Source organism: Phaethon aethereus, assembly GCF_964289735.1.
Source record: "Phaethon aethereus genome assembly, chromosome: 30".
Taxonomy (NCBI): domain Eukaryota; kingdom Metazoa; phylum Chordata; class Aves; order Phaethontiformes; family Phaethontidae; genus Phaethon; species Phaethon aethereus.
The window spans coordinates 1,444,020-1,462,003 of NC_138606.1; the positions used below are offsets into that span (position 1 = coordinate 1,444,020).

At 67.1% G+C, this 17,984-nt stretch overlaps 1 protein-coding gene across 1 annotated transcript in view; it reads right to left on the reverse strand.

The window, feature by feature from the left end:
- LOC309414632 (uncharacterized protein) overlaps positions 1–17,984 on the reverse strand; it is a gene marked incomplete at both ends in the record, with an annotated part of 51,206 nt that overhangs the window by 29,234 nt on the left and 3,988 nt on the right. Inside the window, 17 exon segments of the mRNA XM_082011987.1 lie at positions 7–99; positions 1,538–1,661; positions 2,840–2,994; positions 3,078–3,246; positions 4,016–4,166; positions 4,365–4,501; positions 7,153–7,322; positions 10,338–10,518; positions 11,884–12,018; positions 13,268–13,377; positions 13,481–13,679; positions 14,751–15,019; positions 15,135–15,252; positions 15,336–15,470; positions 15,581–15,694; positions 16,225–16,428; positions 17,457–17,516. Coding sequence (XP_081868113.1) covers positions 7–99; positions 1,538–1,661; positions 2,840–2,994; positions 3,078–3,246; positions 4,016–4,166; positions 4,365–4,501; positions 7,153–7,322; positions 10,338–10,518; positions 11,884–12,018; positions 13,268–13,377; positions 13,481–13,679; positions 14,751–15,019; positions 15,135–15,252; positions 15,336–15,470; positions 15,581–15,694; positions 16,225–16,428; positions 17,457–17,516 — 2,524 coding nt within the window.

Below are 17,984 nucleotides of genomic sequence, written 5' to 3' on the forward strand. Positions count from 1 at the left end.
CCCAGCGCGGGCGCAGCCCCAGGCAGAGCAGGGGCCACCAGCCCTCCTGCGCCATGGCCACGAAGTAGTCGGTGAAGCCGGCGAAGGATTGGATGGCGCCTGGCGGGGGTGGGGGCACCCATGGACACGGGGACCCGGGTGGTGGGGCACCCAAGGACCCGTGGACCCAGGTGTTGGGGCACCCATGGACACGTGGACCCAGGTGTTGGGGCACCCAAGGACCCGTGGACCCAGGTGTTGGGGCACCCATGGACACCTGGACCCAGGTGTTGGGGCACCCATGGACACGGGGACCCGGGTGGTGGGCCACCCAAGGACCCGTGGACCCAGGTGTTGGGGCACCCATGGACACGGGGACCCAGGTGTTGGGGCACCCATGGACACGGGGACCCGGGTGGTGGGCCACCCAAGGACCCGTGGACCCAGGTGTTGGGGCACCCATGGACACGGGGACCCAGGTGTTGGGGCACCCATGGACACGGGGACACAGGTGGTGGGGCACCCAAGGACCCGTGGACCCGGGTGGTGGGCCACCCAAGGACCCGTGGACCCAGGTGTTGGGGCACCCAAGGACCCGTGGACCCAGGTGTTGGGGCACCCATGGACACGGGGACCCAGGTGTTGGGGCACCCATGGACACGGGGACCCGGGTGGTGGGCCACCCAAGGACCCGTGGACCCAGGTGTTGGGGCACCCATGGACACGGGGACCCAGGTGTTGGGGCACCCATGGACACGGGGACCCGGGTGGTGGGGCACCCAAGGACCCAGGTGTTGGGGCACCCATGGACCCAAGGACCCAGGGACCCAGGTGTTGGGGCACCCATAGACCCAAGGACCAGGTGTTGGGGCACCCATAGACCCAGGTGTTGGGGCACCCATAGACCCATGGACCAGGTGTTGGGGCACCCATGGACCCAAGGACCCGTGGACCCAGGTGTTGGGGCACCCATAGACCCATGGACCAGGTGTTGGGGCACCCATGGACCCAAGGACCCAGGGACCCAGGTGTTGGGGCACCCATAGACCCAGGTGTTGGGGCACCCATGGACCCAAGGACCAGGTGTTGGGGCACCCATGGACCCAAGGACCCGTGGACCCAGGTGTTGGGGCACCCATAGACCCATGGACCAGGTGTTGGGGCACCCATGGACCCAAGGACCCGTGGACCCAGGTGTTGGGGCACCCATAGACCCATGGACCAGGTGTTGGGGCACCCATAGACCCAAGGACCAGGTGTTGGGGCACCCATAGACCCAGACACCCAAGGACCGAGGGATCCAGCTACCCGGGCACCCAGGGACCCAAGTGGCCAAGGACCCAAGGGACTCATGGGGCACCCACGGACCCAGAGACCCCGACGTCTGGGTGACCACCCACCCGGGTGGCCACAGACCCGAGGCCCCACGAACCGAGAGACCCAAGTCTCTGGGCAGCCATGGACCTAGGCGGCCGGGTGGCCGGGCACCCATGGCCCATGGCACCCTGGGTGGCGGGGCACCCATGGCCCACGGCACCCTTGGGTGGCCGTCCCGTACCGATCTGGAAGTAGGAATAAGCCGCCAAAGGTTCGTTGACCAACCGGTCGCGTCGGGGGTTGCGGGGCTTTAGGTGCATGATGTCACTCTCCGCCCTCTCGTAGGCCAAGGAGACCGAGGGGAACTGTGGACCCAAACCTCCGGGTGAGGGGACCCCACCCACCCACCCACCCGTTTGGGTGACCCCGGGTGGGGGACCCAACCCTCGGGGTGAAGGACCGAGGCGTCGGGGCTGAGGGATACGAGACGTCTGGGTGGGGAACCCAAGAGGGACGGGTTGAGGGACCCAAGATGTCTGGGTGAAGGACCCCAACGTCCGGGTGGGGCACCCAGCATCTGGGTGGGGGGGTGGGGGGGTGGGGGGTGACCCAGCCACCCGGGAGGGACCCCGGCGTCCGGGTGAAGCACCCAGTTGGGTGAAGAACCCCAACGTTCTGATGAAGAAGGTGGCTGAGGAACCTCAACGACCCATGGATGGACCTTGGGTGTCTGGGTGAAGGACCCCAACGTCCGGGTGGGGCACCCAGCATCTGGGTGGGGGGGTGGGGGGTGACCCAGCCACGTGGGAGGGACCCCGGCGTCCGGGTGAAGCACCCAGTTGGGTGAAGAACCCCAACGTTCCGACGAAGAACCTGGCTGAGGAACCTCAACGACCCATGGATGGACCTTGGGTGTCTGGGTGAAGGACCCCAACGTCTGGGTGGGGCACCCAGCATCTGGGTGGGGGGGTGGGGGGTGACCCAGCCACGTGGGAGGGACCCCGGCGTCCGGGTGAAGCACCCAGTTGGGTGAAGAACCCCAACGTTCCGACGAAGAACCTGGCTGAGGAACCTCAACGACCCATGGATGGACCTTGGGTGTCTGGGTGAAGGACCCCAACGTCTGGGTGGGGCACCCAGCATCTGGGTGGGGGGGTGGGGGGTGACCCAGCCACGTGGGAGGGACCCCGGCGTCCGGGTGAAGCACCCAGTTGGGTGAAGAACCCCAACGTTCCGACGAAGAACCTGGCTGAGGAACCTCAACGACCCATGGATGGACCTTGGGTGTCTGGGTGAAGGACCCCAACGTCCGGGTGGGGCACCCAGCATCTGGGTGGGGGGGTGGGGGGGTGACCCAGCCACCCGGGAGGGACCCCGGCGTCTGGGTGAAGCACCCAGTTGGGTGAAGAACCCCAACGTTCTGATGAAGAAGGTGGCTGAGGAACCTCAACGACCCATGGATGGACCTTGGGTGTCTGGGTGCTGGGTGGGGGGGGCACCCAGACGCCCGGGTGGGGGGATCCCCGGGGGTCCGGGCACTCACGATGTCGGTGCAGAGCTCGATGAAGAGGATGGTGATGCAACCCAAGGGGAGGGGGACGCTGGCGGTGATGTAGATGAGGTAAGGGGTCAACTCGGGGATGTTCTTGGTCAGGGTGTAGGCGATGGACTTCTTCAGGTTGTCAAAGATCAGGCGGCCTGAGGGGACGGCGCCGGGCGTCACCCGGAGTGACGTCACCCCCGGTGACGCCCCCCCCCCCCCCCCCCGCCCCCGGCCCCACCTTGCTCCACGCCGGTGACGATGGAGGCGAAGTTGTCGTCCAGGAGGATCATGTCGGCCGCGTTCTTGGCGGCGTCGGAGCCGGCGATGCCCATGGCCACCCCGATGTCGGCCTTCTTCAGCGCGGGGGAGTCGTTCACCCCGTCCCCCGTCACCGCCACGATGGCGCCCTGGGGGGGGGGGGGGGGGGGGGGAGGGGTGAGGGTGGCGAGCGTCCCCGTCCCCGTCGTGGTGGCGCCTCGGGGACATCACCGCCCCCACCGTGATGGCGCCTTGGGGTCATCACCATCCCCACCATGACGTCACCTTGGGGACACCAACCCCACCATGACGTCACCTTGGGGTCATCACCATCCCCACCATGACGTCACCTTGGGGACACCAACCCCACCATGACATCACCTTGGGGACACCATCCCCACCATGACGTCACCTTGGGGTCACCAACCCCACCATGATGTCACCTTGGGGACACCACCCCCACCATGATGTCACCTTGGGGTCATCACCATCCCCACCATGACATCACCTTGGGGACACCAACCCCACCATGATGTCACCTTGGGGTCATCACCAACCCCACCGTGACGTCACCTTGGGGTCATCACCATCCCCACCATGACGTCACCCTGGGGACACCAACCCCACCATGACGTCACCTTGGGGTCATCACCATCCCCACCATGATGTCACCTTGGGGACACCAACCCCACCATGACATCACCTTGGGGACACCAACCCCACCATGACGTCACCTTGGGGACACCACCCCCACCACGACGTCACCTTGAGGACGTCGCCGCCCCCGCCGCGACGTCGCCACCGCCGCCCTCCCCCTTCCCCGCCGTGACGTCACCTCGGGGAGGGGGGGGCGCCCCCCCGCGCCCCACCCCCCACCCCCCCCACCCCCCACCCCCACACCCCCCCCCCCTCCCCCACCAGCCGCTGGCAGCTCTCCACGATGACGAGCTTCTGCTGCGGCGACGTGCGGGCGAAGACCATCTCGGGGTGGGCGCGGAGGAGCCCCTCCAGCGCCTCTGACGTCATGGCCGCCAGCTCCGCCCCCGTCACCACCCGCGCCCGCGCCTGCCTGGGTGGGGTGGGGTGGGGTGGGGTGGGGTGGGGTGAGGCGGGCGACGCGCGGCCCCCCGTCCCACGCCCGCCGCCGCCACGCGCGCGCGGGGCAGGCCGTCGAGGCGCGACGGCGGCGGCCCGAGGGGTGACATCACGGCGGCGCGGTGGCCGCCCCCTCGCCCGGGCACCCTCCCCCACCCCGGGGGGCACCCACCTGGGGTCCACCCGCTCCAGGGGGAGGCGCAGACGCGCCGCCACCTCCTCGGGGGTCTCGCTGCCCTCCGAGACGATGCCCACGGCGGCGGCGATGGCCTTGGCCGTGATGGGGTGGTCGCCCGTCACCATGACCACCTGGGGGGAGGGGCGGCGCGGGGGCGCCCCCCAGCGGCAGACGTGTTCTTCGGGGCCCCACCCCCCCACCCCCCCCCCGCCACGTGCGCCCAACTCTGCCCCACATCCTCGGTGGCCCCCCCCCCCAGCCCCACGTCCCCCCACGGACACCCATGGCCTTGGTGTCCACCCAGCCCCACGTGCTCCCAAGCTCTGCCCCACATCCTTGGTGTCCCCCCAGCCCCACATCCCCCCATCTCTGCCCCACGTCCTTGGTGTCCCCCAGCCCCACATCCCCCCAACTCTGCCCCACATCCTTGGTGTCCCCCCAGCCCCACGTCCCCCCATCTCTGCCCCACGTCCTTGGTGTCCCCCAGCCCCACATCTCCCCGACCTCTGCCCCACATCCTTGATGTCCCCCACCCCACGTCCCACCATCACCCTCCATGTCCTTGATGTCCCCCAGCCCCACATCCCCCCATCTCTGCCCCACATCCTTGGTGTCCCCCAGCCCCACATCCCCCCAACTCTGCCCCACATCCTTGGTGTCCCCCAGCCCCACATCCCCCCAACTCTGCCCCACATCCTTGGTGTCCCCCCAGCCCCACGTCCCCCCATCTCTGCCCCACGTCCTTGGTGTCCCCCCAGCCCCACATCCCCCCGACCTCTGCCCCACATCCTTGATGTCCCCCACCCCACGTCCCGCCATCACCCTCCATGTCCTTGATGTCCCCCAGCCCCACGTCCCCCCAAGCTCTGCCCCACATCCTTAATGTCCCCCCAGCCCCACATCCCCCCGACCTCTGCCCCACATCCTTGATGTCCCCCACCCCACGTCCCACCATCACCCTCCATGTCCTTGATGTCCCCCAGCCCCACATCCCCCCAAGCTCTGCCCCACATCCTTAATGTCCCCCCAGCCCCACATCCCCCCGACCTCTGCCCCACATCCTTGATGTCCCCCACCCCACGTCCCGCCATCACCCTCCATGTCCTTGATGTCCCCCAGCCCCACGTCCCCCCAAGCTCTGCCCCACATCCTTAATGTCCCCCCAGCCCCACATCCCCCCGACCTCTGCCCCACATCCTTGATGTCCCCCACCCCACGTCCCGCCATCACCCTCCATGTCCTTGATGTCCCCCAGCCACGTCCCCCCAAGCTCTGCCCCACATCCTTAATGTCCCCCCAGCCCCACATCCCCCCGACCTCTGCCCACATCCTTGATATCCCCCAGCCCCACATCCCCCTAACCTCTGCCCCATGTCCTTGGTGTCCACCCAGCCCCACGTCCCCCCATCTCTGCCCCACGTCCTTGGTGTCCCCCAGCCCCACGTCCCCCATGGACACTCATGTCCTTGGTGTCCCCCCAGCCCCACGTCCCCCCAAGCTCTGCCCCACATCCTTGGTGTCCCCCAGCCCCACATCCCCCCATCTCTGCCCCACATCCTTGATGTCCCCCAGCCCCACGTCCCCACATGCCCCCCCATGTCCTTGATGTCCTTCATATCCCCCCAGCCCCACGTCCCCCCATCTCTGCCCCACGTCCTTGGTGTCCCCCAGCCCCACGTCCCCCCATCTCTGCCCCACATCCTTGGTGTCCCCCAGCCCCACATCCCCCCAACTCTGCCCCACATCCTTGGTGTCCCCCCAGCCCCACGTCCCCCCATCTCTGCCCCACGTCCTTGGTGTCCCCCAGCCCCACATCTCCCCGACCTCTGCCCCACATCCTTGATGTCCCCCACCCCACGTCCCACCATCACCCTCCATGTCCTTGATGTCCCCCAGCCCCACATCCCCCCAAGCTCTGCCCCACATCCTTAATGTCCCCCAGCCCCACATCCCCCCGACCTCTGCCCCACATCCTTGATATCCCCCAGCCCCACATCCCCCTAACCTCTGCCCCATGTCCTTGGTGTCCACCCAGCCCCACGTCCCCCCATCTCTGCCCCACGTCCTTGGTGTCCCCCAGCCCCACGTCCCCCCATGGACACTCATGTCCTTGGTGTCCCCCCAGCCCCACGTCCCCCCAAGCTCTGCCCCACATCCTTGGTGTCCCCCAGCCCCACATCCCCCCATCTCTGCCCCACATCCTTGATGTCCCCCAGCCCCACGTCCCCACATGCCCCCCATGTCCTTGATGTCCTTCATATCCCCCCAGCCCCACATCCCCCCATCTCTGCCCCACGTCCTTGGTGTCCCCCAGCCCCACGTCCCCCCATCTCTGCCCCACGTCCTTGGTGTCCCCCAGCCCCACGTCCCCCAAGCTCTGCCCCACATCCTTAATGTCCCCCCAGCCCCACGTCCCCCATCTCTGCCCCACGTCCTTGGTGTCCCCCCCAGCCCCACGTCCCCCCAAGCTCTGCCCCACATCCTTAATGTCCCCCCAGCCCCACGTCCCCCCATCTCTGCCCCACGTCCTTGGTGTCCCCCCAGCCCCACGTCCCCCCAAGCTCTGCCCCACATCCTTAATGTCCCCCCAGCCCCACATCCCCCCATCTCTGCCCCACATCCTTGATGTCCCCCAGCCCCACGTCCCCACATGCCCCCCCATGTCCTTGATGTCCTTCATATCCCCCCAGCCCCACGTCCCCCCATCTCTGCCCCACGTCCTTGGTGTCCCCCAGCCCCACGTCCCCCCATCTCTGCCCCCGCGTCCCCCCGGGCCCCCTACCCTGATACCAGCCGTGCGGCACTTGAGCACGGCCTGGGGCACGGTGGCCCGGGGGGGGTCGATCATGGACACCAGCCCCGCGAAGCAGAGCCCCACGGCCACCTCGGGCAGCGCCTCGGGGTCCGTCCCGGCCGCCACCGTCCCCGCGGGCAGCCAGCGGGCGCAGAACCCTGGGGGGCAGGGGGGATGTGGGGTGAGGCCCCGTGGTGGCCCCCCCAGCCCCACGTCCCCCCACGTCTCCATCTCCCCACGGTGTCCCCCAGCCCCACGTCTCCATCTCCCCATGGTGTCCCCCCATCCCCACGTCCCCCCACGTCTCCATCTCCCCATGGTGTCCCCCATCCCCACGTCCCCCCACGTCTCCATCTCCCCATGGTGTCCCCCCATCCCCACGTCCCCCCACGTCTCCATCTCCCCATGGTGTCCCCCCATCCCCACGTCCCCCCACGTCTCCATCTCCCCATGGTGTCCCCCCATCCCCACGTCCCCCCACGTCTCCATCTCCCCATGGTGTCCCCCCATCCCCACATCCCCCACATCTCCATCTCCCCATGGTGTCCTCCCATCCCCATGTCTCCATCTCCCCATGGCCTCCCCCAGCCCCACGTCTCCACCTCCCCATGGCTTCCCCCCAGCCCCACGTCTCCACCTCCCCATGGCTTCCCCCCAGCCCCACGTCTCCATCTCCCCACGGTGTCCCTCCATCCCCACGTCCCCACCTCCCCACGGCCTCCCCCCAGCCCCACGTCCCCCACGTCTCCATCTCCCCACGGTGTCCCCCCATCCCCACGTCCCCACCTCCCCATGGCTTCCCCCCATCCCCACGTCTCCATCTCCCCATGGCGTCCCTCCATCCCCACGTCTCCATCTCCCCATGGTGTCCCCCCATCCCCACGTCCCCCCACGTCTCCATCTCCCCACGGTGTCCCCCCATCCCCACGTCCCCACCTCCCCACGGCCTCCCCCCAGCCCCACGTCCCCCCACGTCTCCATCTCCCCACGGTGTCCCCCCAGCCCCACATCTCCATCTCCCCATGGCTTCCCCCCAGCCCCACGTCTCCATCTCCCCATGGTGTCCCTCCATCCCCACGTCTCCATCTCCCCACGGTGTCCCCCATCCCCACGTCCCCCCACGTCTCCATCTCCCCATGGTGTCCCCCCATCCCCACATCCCCCACATCTCCATCTCCCCATGGTGTCCTCCCATCCCCATGTCTCCATCTCCCCATGGCCTCCCCCCAGCCCCACGTCTCCATCTCCCCATGGCATCCCTCCATCCCCACGTCTCCATCTCCCCATGGTGTCCCCCCATCCCCACGTCCCCCCACGTCTCCATCTCCCCATGGTGTCCCCCCATCCCCACATCCCCCCACATCTCCATCTCCCCATGGTGTCCTCCCATCCCCATGTCTCCATCTCCCCATGGCCTCCCCCCAGCCCCACGTCTCCATCTCCCCATGGCGTCCCTCCATCCCCACGTCTCCATCTCCCCATGGCATCCCTCCATCCCCACGTCTCCATCTCCCCACGGTGTCCCCCCATCCCCACGTCCCCCCACGTCTCCATCTCCCCACGGTGTCCCCCCATCCCACGTCCCCACCTCCCCACGGCCTCCCCCCAGCCCCACGTCCCCCCACGTCTCCATCTCCCCACGGTGTCCCCCCATCCCCACGTCTCCATCTCCCCACGGTGTCCCCCCATCCCCACGTCCCCCACGTCTCCATCTCCTCATGGTGTCCCCCCATCCCACATCCCCCCACATCTCCATCTCCCCATGGTGTCCTCCCATCCCCATGTCTCCATCTCCCCATGGCCTCCCCCCAGCCCCACGTCTCCATCTCCCCATGGCGTCCCTCCATCCCCACGTCTCCATCTCCCCACGGTGTCCCTCCATCCCCATGTCTCCACCTCCCCATGGCTTCCCCCCATCCCCACGTCTCCATCTCCCCATGGCGTCCCTCCATCCCCACGTCTCCATCTCCCCACGGTGTCCCTCCATCCCCATGTCTCCACCTCCCCATGGCTTCCCCCCATCCCCACGTCTCCATCTCCCCATGGCATCCCTCCATCCCCACGTCTCCATCTCCCCACGGTGTCCCCCCATCCCCACGTCTCCATCTCCCCACGGTGTCCCCCCATCCCCACGTCCCCACCTCCCCACGGCCTCCCCCCAGCCCCACGTCCCCCCACGTCTCCATCTCCCCACGGTGTCCCCCCATCCCCACGTCCCCACCTCCCCACGGCCTCCCCCCAGCCCCACGTCCCCCCACGTCTCCATCTCCCCATGGTGTCCCCCCATCCCCACGTCTCCATCTCCCCACGGCCTCCCCCCAGCCCCACGTCCCCCCACGTCTCCATCTCCCCACGGTGTCCCCCCATCCCCACGTCTCCATCTCCCCATGGTGTCCCCCCATCCCCACGTCTCCATCTCCCCATGGTGTCCCCCCATCCCCACGTCCCCCCACGTCTCCATCTCCCCACGGTGTCCCCCCATCCCCACGTCTCCATCTCCCCATGGTGTCCCCCCATCCCCACGTCTCCATCTCCCCATGGTGTCCCCCCATCCCCACGTCCCCCCACGTCTCCATCTCCCCACGGTGTCCCCCCATCCCCACGTCTCCATCTCCCCACGGTGTCCCTCCATCCCCACGTCCCCACCTCCCCACGGCCTCCCCCCAGCCCCACGTCCCCCCACGTCTCCATCTCCCCACGGTGTCCCCCCATCCCCACGTCTCCATCTCCCCATGGTGTCCCTCCATCCCCACGTCCCCACCTCCCCACGGCCTCCCCCCAGCCCCACGTCCCCCCACGTCTCCATCTCCCCACGGTGTCCCCCCATCCCCACGTCCCCACCTCCCCATGGCTTCCCCCCATCCCCATGTCTCCATCTCCCCACGGTGTCCCCCCATCCCCACGTCTCCATCTCCCCACGGTGTCCCCCCATCCCCACGTCTCCATCTCCCCACGGTGTCCCCCCATCCCCACGTCCCCACCTCCCCATGGCTTCCCCCCATCCCCATGTCTCCATCTCCCCACGGTGTCCCCCCATCCCCACGTCCCCACCTCCCCATGGCTTCCCCCCATCCCCACGTCTCCATCTCCCCACGGTGTCCCCCCATCCCCACGTCCCCGCCTCCCCACGGCCTCCCCCCAGCCCCACGTCCCCCCCCCCCCGCCCCACTCACCCAACACCCTCTCCCCGCGCCCCCCCAGGTCCGCGTAGGCCCCCTCGAAGGCCTCTCGCCACTGGGCGTCCAGGGCCAACTCCTGCCCCTTGAGCAGCACCGCGCCGCAGCGCTCCAGCACCCGCTCGGGGGCGCCCTTCAGCACCAGCAGCTGCCGCTCGCCCGCCTCGTGCACCGACAGCTGGAGGGGGACACGCGACGCCCGTTCCCACCCGCAGCCCTCCCGGACCCCCGGCGCCGCCCTGAGCCCCACGGAGGAGGTGGGGGTTCAATCCGGGACCCCCGGATGGCCTTGGGGATATGGCGGAGGTTTGGGTGTCGCCGTGGGGATGGGGGTTTCTCCCCCCCCCCCCCCCCCCCCCCGCCCCTGAACTTGGGGGTCTCCCGTGGATGTGTGGGTCCCCCTCGGACACCTGGGTGGCTCCTTGGAGCTGTGGGTCCCCCCTGAACTTGTGGGTCCCCTCTGAACTTGTGGGTCCCCCTTGGAGCTGTGGGTCCCTCTTGAACTTGTGGGTCCCTCATGAACTTGTGGGTCCCCTTGGACCTGTGGGTCCCTTATGAACTTGTGGGTCCCCCCCGCACTTGTGGGTCCCCCTTGGACCTGTGGGTCCCCCTTGGAGCTGTGGGTCCCTCATGAACTTGTGGGTCCCCTCTGAACTTGTGGGTCCCCCTTGGACCTGTGGGTCCCCCTTGGAGCTGTGGGTCCCCCCTGAACTTGTGGGTCCCCTCTGAACTTGTGGGTCCCCCTTGGAGCTGTGGGTCACTCATGAACTTGTGGGTCCCTCATGAACTTATGGGTCCCCTTGGACCTGTGGGTTCCTCATGAACTTGTGGGTCACTCATGAACTTGTGGGTCCCCCGTGGAGCCGTGGGTCCCCCCTGAACTTGTGGGTCCCCCTTGGAGCTGTGGGTCCCTCATGAACTTGTGCGTCCCCCTTGGACTTGTGGGTCCCCTCTGAACTTGTGGGTCCCCCGTGGAGCCGTGGGTCCCCCCCTGAACTTGTGGGTCCCCTTGGAGCTGTGGGTCCCTCATGAACTTGTGGGTCGCTCATGAACTTGTGGGTCCCCCTTGGACCTGTGGGTCCCTCACGAACTTGTGGGTCCCCTTGGAGCTGTGGGTCCCTCATGAACTTGTGGGTCCCTCATGAACTTATGGGTCCCCTTGGACCTGTGGGTTCCTCATGAACTTGTGGGTCGCTCATGAACTTGTGGGTCCCCCTTGGACTTGTGGGTCCCCCTTGGAGCTGTGGGTCCCCCCTGAACTTGTGGGTCCCCTTGGACCTGTGGGCTCCTCATGAACTTGTGGGTCCCTCATGAACTTGTGGGTCACTCATGAACTTGTGGGTCCCCCTTGGACCTGTGGGTCCCTCACGAACTTGTGGGTCCCCTTGGAGCTGTGGGTTCCTCATGAACTTGTGGGTCCCTCACGAACTTATGGGTCCCTCACGAACTTATGGGTCCCCCGTGGAGCCGTGGGTCCCCCCCAGCACTTGTGGGTCCCTCCCCACACTTGTGGGTCCCCCCCCACACTTGTGGGTCCCCCCACCTGGAACTTGTTGGTGGAGTTGAAGGGCAACTCGGCCACTTTGGGGAACCTCCCCCGCGCCTCCGTCACCGCCCCCACCGTCACCTCCGCGAACTTCAGCAGCGCCGTCTCCGACGCGTCGCCGATGACCTCACGCTGGGGGCGGGGGGGGGGGGGGGGGGCGAGGGGCTTCAGCGCCCCCCCCCCCCCCGCCCCGCCCCCCCCGCGGCCCCTATATGCCCCTCCGCGCCCTCTACGGGGCCCCTATAGCGCTCCCCCTCTGGCCCTCCTCGCCCCATATGGGACGCCTATAGGGGGTCCTGTATGACATCTCCAGCCCCATAGCGTGCCCCTGTGGGCATCCTGACCCCTATATGCCCCTCCCAGCCCCATATAGTGCCTGTATGGGGGTTCTTGGCCCCTATACAACCCTCCCGGCCCCATATAATGCCCCTATGGGGTGTCCGGGGCCTAATACGCCCCTCCCGGCCCTACGTAGGGCCCCTATATGCCTCCGTCACCCCCATATAGGGCCCCTATGGGCGTCCCTGTATGCCCCTCCCAGCCCCATATTGTGGGGGTCCTGGGTCCTACACCCCCACCCCAGCCCCATATAGGGTCCCTACACGCCCCTCCCACCCCCTATAGGTGTCCTGGCCCCCCATAGGCTCCCTCCAATCCCACATAAAGCCCCTATACCCCCCACCCCATACAGGGTCCATATACACCCCTCCCAGCCCCACATAGGGTCCCTATACACCCCTCCCAGCCCCACATAGGGTTCCTATACACCCCTCCCAGCCCCACATAGGGTCCCTATACACCCCTCCCAGCCCCATAGAGGGGTCCTGGCCCCCCATACGCTCCCCCCGATCCCACATAAAGCCCCTATACCCCCCACCCCACCCCATACAGGGTCCCTATACACCTCCCACCTCAGCCCCATATAGGGTCCCTATACACCCCTGCCAGCCCCCTATAGGGGTCCTGGCCCCCCATATGCTCCCCCTGATCCCACATAAAGCCCCTACACCCCCCACCCCGCCCCACGTAGGGTCCATACACACCCCTCCCAGCCCCACATAGGGTCCCTATACACCCCTCCCACCCCCTATAGGTGTCCTGGCCCCCCATAGGCTCCCTCCAATCCCACATAAAGCCCCTATACCCCCCACCCCATGCAGGGTCCCTATACACCCCTCCCAGCCCCACATAGGGTCCCTATACACCCCTCCCAGCCCCACATAGGGTCCCTATACACCTCTCCCAGCCCCTATAGGTGTCCTGGCCCCCCATACGCTCCCCCCGATCCCACATAAAGCCCCTACACCCCCCACCCCGCCCCACGTAGGGTCCCTACACGCCCCTCCCAGCCCCCTATAGGGGTCCTATAGGGCCCTCCCACCTTGGCCACGGGGATGTTGTCCTGTCCCGGCTTGAACTGCGCCCGGTTGCAGAGGGTGATGACGCGGCTCAGCGTGGTCCACGTCTCCGACGACTGGTCGAAGCTCTGACCTGGGCGCGGGGGGTGACCTCGGGGTGACGCGGGGTGGCCGGCGACGGGTGGGGCGACGAGGGAGGGCGGGACGGAGACCCCCGCCCCAAACATCCGGCTCACCCGATTGGTCCTCGGTGGTGTCGGCCGTATGGATCTGGTTGTCGAACCAGAGGTGCGCCACCGTCATGCGGTTCTGGGTGAGGGTCCCCGTCTTGTCGGAGCAGATGACCGAGGTGGAACCCAAGGTCTCCACCGCCTCCAGGTTCTTCACCACGCAGTTCTTCCTCGCCAGCCGCTTGGCCGTCAGCGAGAGGCAAACCTGGGGGTTGGAGAAGGTCCCTCAGCACCTTGGGGAACCCTGGAAACCCTCTAGCACCCATGGGACCCTTGGGGACCTCCTGCGGTGGCTTTGGAGCCACGGGGACCTCCGGGAAAGCGGTTGATGCCCATGGACCCGTAGGGGCAACCGGAAGCCATATGGCAACCTGGGTTGTGGTGGACCACCCTTGGCCCTGTGGAGACCCTCAAGGCTCCCACAGCACCCCTGCTTTGTGATGGGACCCATGGGGACCTCATGGGTCCCAGGGGAGCCCGTTGGTCCCATGGAGACCCTCAAGGCTCCCACAGCACTCGTGCTTTGTGATGGGACCCATGGGGACCTCATGGGTCCCAGGGGAGCCCCTTGGCCCCGTGGAGACCCTCAAGGCTCCCACAGCACCCGTGCTTTGTGATGGGACCCATGGGGACCTCATGGGTCCCAGGGGAGCCCCTTGGTCCCATGAAGACCCTCAAGGCTCCCACAGCACCCGTGCTTTGTGATGGGACCCATGGGGACCTCATGGGTCCCAGGGGAGCCCCTTGGTCCCGTGAAGACCCTCAAGGCTCCCACAGCACCCGTGCTTTGTGATGGGACCCATGGGGACCTCATGGGTCCCAGGGGAGCCCCTTGGCCCCGTGGAGACCCTCAAGGCTCCCACAGCACCCGTGCTTTGTGATGGGACCCATGGGGACCTCATGGGTCCCAGGGGAGCCCCTTGGCCCCGTGGAGACCCTCAAGGCTCCCACAGCACCCCTGCTTTGTGATGGGACCCATGGGGACCTCATGGGTCCCAGGGGAGCCCCTTGGCCCCGTGGAGACCCTCAAGGCTCCCACAGCACCCGTGCTTTGTGATGGGACCCATGGGGACCTCATGGGTCCCAGGGGAGCCCCTTGGCCCCGTGGAGACCCTCAAGGCTCCCACAGCACCCCTGCTTTGTGATGGGACCCATGGGGACCTCATGGGTCCCAGGGGAGCCCCTTGGCCCCGTGGAGACCCCCAAGGCTCCCACAGCACCCGTGCTTTCTGATGGGACCCTATAGCTTCAACCCCCATGATGCCCCAAACCATACCGTGACAGTGGCCAGCAGCCCCTCGGGGACGTAGGCCACGACGATGGCCATGAAGAAGACCATGGCACGGAGGAAGGGGTAGCCGATGACCATGGCCACCACGAAGAAGGTGGCGCCAAAGAAGATGGCGAGGCCGGCGATGATGTCAACGAAGTGCTCGATCTCGATGGCGATGGGCGTCTTCTCGTTCTCCACCCCTGAGGCCAAGCTGGCGATGCGCCCGATGATGGTCCGGTCACCCGTGTTGATCACCAACCCCATGGCCGTCCCTACAGGACCCAGGTATCTGGGTGGGTTAGTGGACCCGGGGGTCCGGGTGGGGCCCAGATGTCCGGGTGGGACCCAGACGTCCGGGTGGGACCCAGACGTCCGGGTGGGACGCACCTTCTAGGCACATGGTGGAGAAGAAGGCGATGTTGCGGGTCTCCAAGGGTGAGTCGTGGGTGCACTCGGGTGACCGCGTCTGGGGCTCCGACTCCCCCGTCAACGACGAGTTGTCCACCTGGAGGTGGCGGTGGGAGGACACGCCTCAGCCCAGGAGGAACCCACATCTCCGGGCACCCCCCCACCCACCCGAGGGACCACCTTGCAACCCTGGGCGGAGATGATGCGGATGTCTGCAGGGACTCGGTCCCCTCCTTTGATCTCCACCAGGTCACCCACCACCAGCTCGTTGGCGTTGATCTGCAGCTTGTCCCCTTCCCGGATGACCGTGGCTTGCTGGAGGGGAGACAGAAGGACCCAGGTGTCCGGGTGGGCCACCCGGGGGTCCGGATGGAGCACCCAGGGGTCCGGGTGGGGCAAGAACCCGAACATCTGGCTGGTCCCACCTGAGGGACGAGGTTCTTGAAGCTGGCGATGATGTTGGTGCTCTTGAACTCCTGGTAGTAGCCGAAGCAACCGGTGACGACGACGACGGCGATGAGGGCGATGGCCAGGTACAGCTGGGGGTGGTGGAGACAGGATGAGGCCCCCCGCGGTGGGGACCCCCAGAGGGTCCCAGGCATCTTGAACCCCCCCCGCCCAGATCCCCCCCAAGTTCCTGCCTTCCAGATGCCCCTCAAGATGGACCCAGATGTGCCCCCCAAGGTGGACCCAGATGTTCCCCCAGAGACCTAGGTGTGTCCCCCAAGAGGGACCCAGGTGTTCCCCAAGCCAGGGACCCAGGTGTGTCCCCCAAAACGGACCCAGATGTTCCCCCAGGTGGACCCAGGCGTTCTCCACCCCAGGTGGACCCAGATGTTCCCCCAGGTGGACCCAGACGTTCTCCACCCCAGGTGGACCCAGATGTTCCCCCAGGTGGACCCAGGCGTTCTCCACCCCAGGTGGACCCAGATGTTCCCCCAGATGTTCCCAGGCGTTCCTCAACCCGTAGACCCACGCTTCCTCCCCTAGATGGACCTAGATGCTCCCCCCCCCAAGATAGACCTGGGCGTCCTCCCCCACCACCCATGGACCCAGGCGTCTGGCGTACGTTGTCGGAGCTGCCGCGGTCACCTTCCCCCTCCTGGACGCCGTAGGCGATGAGACAAATGGCGGCCGCGACCCACATCAGGCACTGGAGACCCCCGGCCAGCTGCCGCCCAAACTTGACACACTCGGGGGTCCCCTTGGGGGGGCGGAGCTCGTTGGGGCCGTCCCGTAGCAAGCGCTCGGCTGCCACTGCTTCCACCAGGCCCTGGCGGGGTCAAGTGGGGTCACGGGGTCAATGGGGTCAATGGGGTCGGTGGGGTCAAGGGGGTCAGTGGGGTCAGTGGGGTCGGTGGGGTCAATGGGGTTGGTGGGGTTAAGGGATTGGGGGTCAATGGGGGTCGGTGGGGTCATGGAGTTGACTTGGGGTCAATGGGGTCAGTGGGATCACGGGGTCAATGGGGTCAAGGGCGTTGGTGGGGTCAAGTGAGTCGGTGGGGTCAATGGGGTCAGTGGGGCCAATGGGGTCAAAGGGGTTGGTGGGGTCAAGGGGGTCGGTGGGGTCAAGGGGGTCAGTGGGGTCAAGGGGGTTAGTGGGGTCAATGGGGTCAAAGGGGTTGGTGGGGTCAAGGGGGTCGGTGGGGTCAAGGGAGTCAGTGGGGTCAATGGGTTCAGTGGGGTCAATGGGGTCGGTGAGGTCAACAGGGTTGGGGGTCAATTGGGGTCAATGGGGTCATGGAGTTGCCTTGGGGTCAATGGGGTCAGTGGGGTCAATGGGGTTGGGGTCAAGGGCGTCGTTGGGGTCAATGGGGTCGATGGGGCAAGTGGGGTCAACAGGGTTGGGGTCAAGGGGGCCAATGGGGGCCAATGGGGTCATGGAGTTGACTTGGGGTCAAGGGAGTCAGGGGGGTCAATGGGGTCAATGGGGTCAATGGGGTTGATGGAGTCAACAGAGTTGGGGGTCAATGGGGTCAATGGGGTCAGTGGGGTCAATGGGGTCAATGGGGTTGATGGAGTCAACAGAGTTGGGGGTCAATGGGGTCAGTGGGGTCAATGGGGTCAATGGGGTCGGTGAGGTCAATGGGGTTGGGGTCAAGGGGGTCAGTGGGGGTCAATGGGGTCATGGAGTTGACTTGGGGTCAAGGGGGTCGGTGGGATCAATAGCGTCAAGGGGGCTGGTGGGTCACGGGGGGTCAACAGGGTCAACGAGGTCGATTGGGGTCAACGTGATTGGTGGGGTCATGGGGTCAATGGGGTTGTGGGGTCAGCCGGGGTCAGAGGTCAGGGGTCACCCACCTTGGTGATGCTGGTGCTGTACTTGACCTCCAGGTCGTTCGTGTCAAGCTTGTGGTCATCCTGGGGGCAGCCGCCTCAGCACTGGCCCCTCCCAGTGCCCCCCAGTATAGACCAGTGCCCCTCCCAGTGCCCTACTGACCTCCCCAGCCTCCCTCTTGACCCCTGTTGACCTCCCAGTCCTCCCCATTGACCTTCCTAGTCCCTCCCAGTGCCTCCCCTGACTGTCCCAGTTGCCTCCATTGACCCATGATGACGCCCCACTCCCTCAGTTGACCTCCCAGTGCCCCCCATTGACCCCCAGTCCCTCCCAGTCCCCCTTGTTGACCTCCCAGTCCCCCCAGTTGACCTCCCAGTGCCCCCATTGACCCCCAGTCCCTCCCAGTCCCCCTTATTGACCTCCCAGTCCCTCCCAGTCCCCCTTGTTGACCTCCCAGTCCCCCCAGTTGACCTCCCAGTGCCCCCATTGACCCCCAGTCCCTCCCAGTCCCCCTTATTGACCTCCCAGTCCCTCCCAGTCCCCCTTGTTGA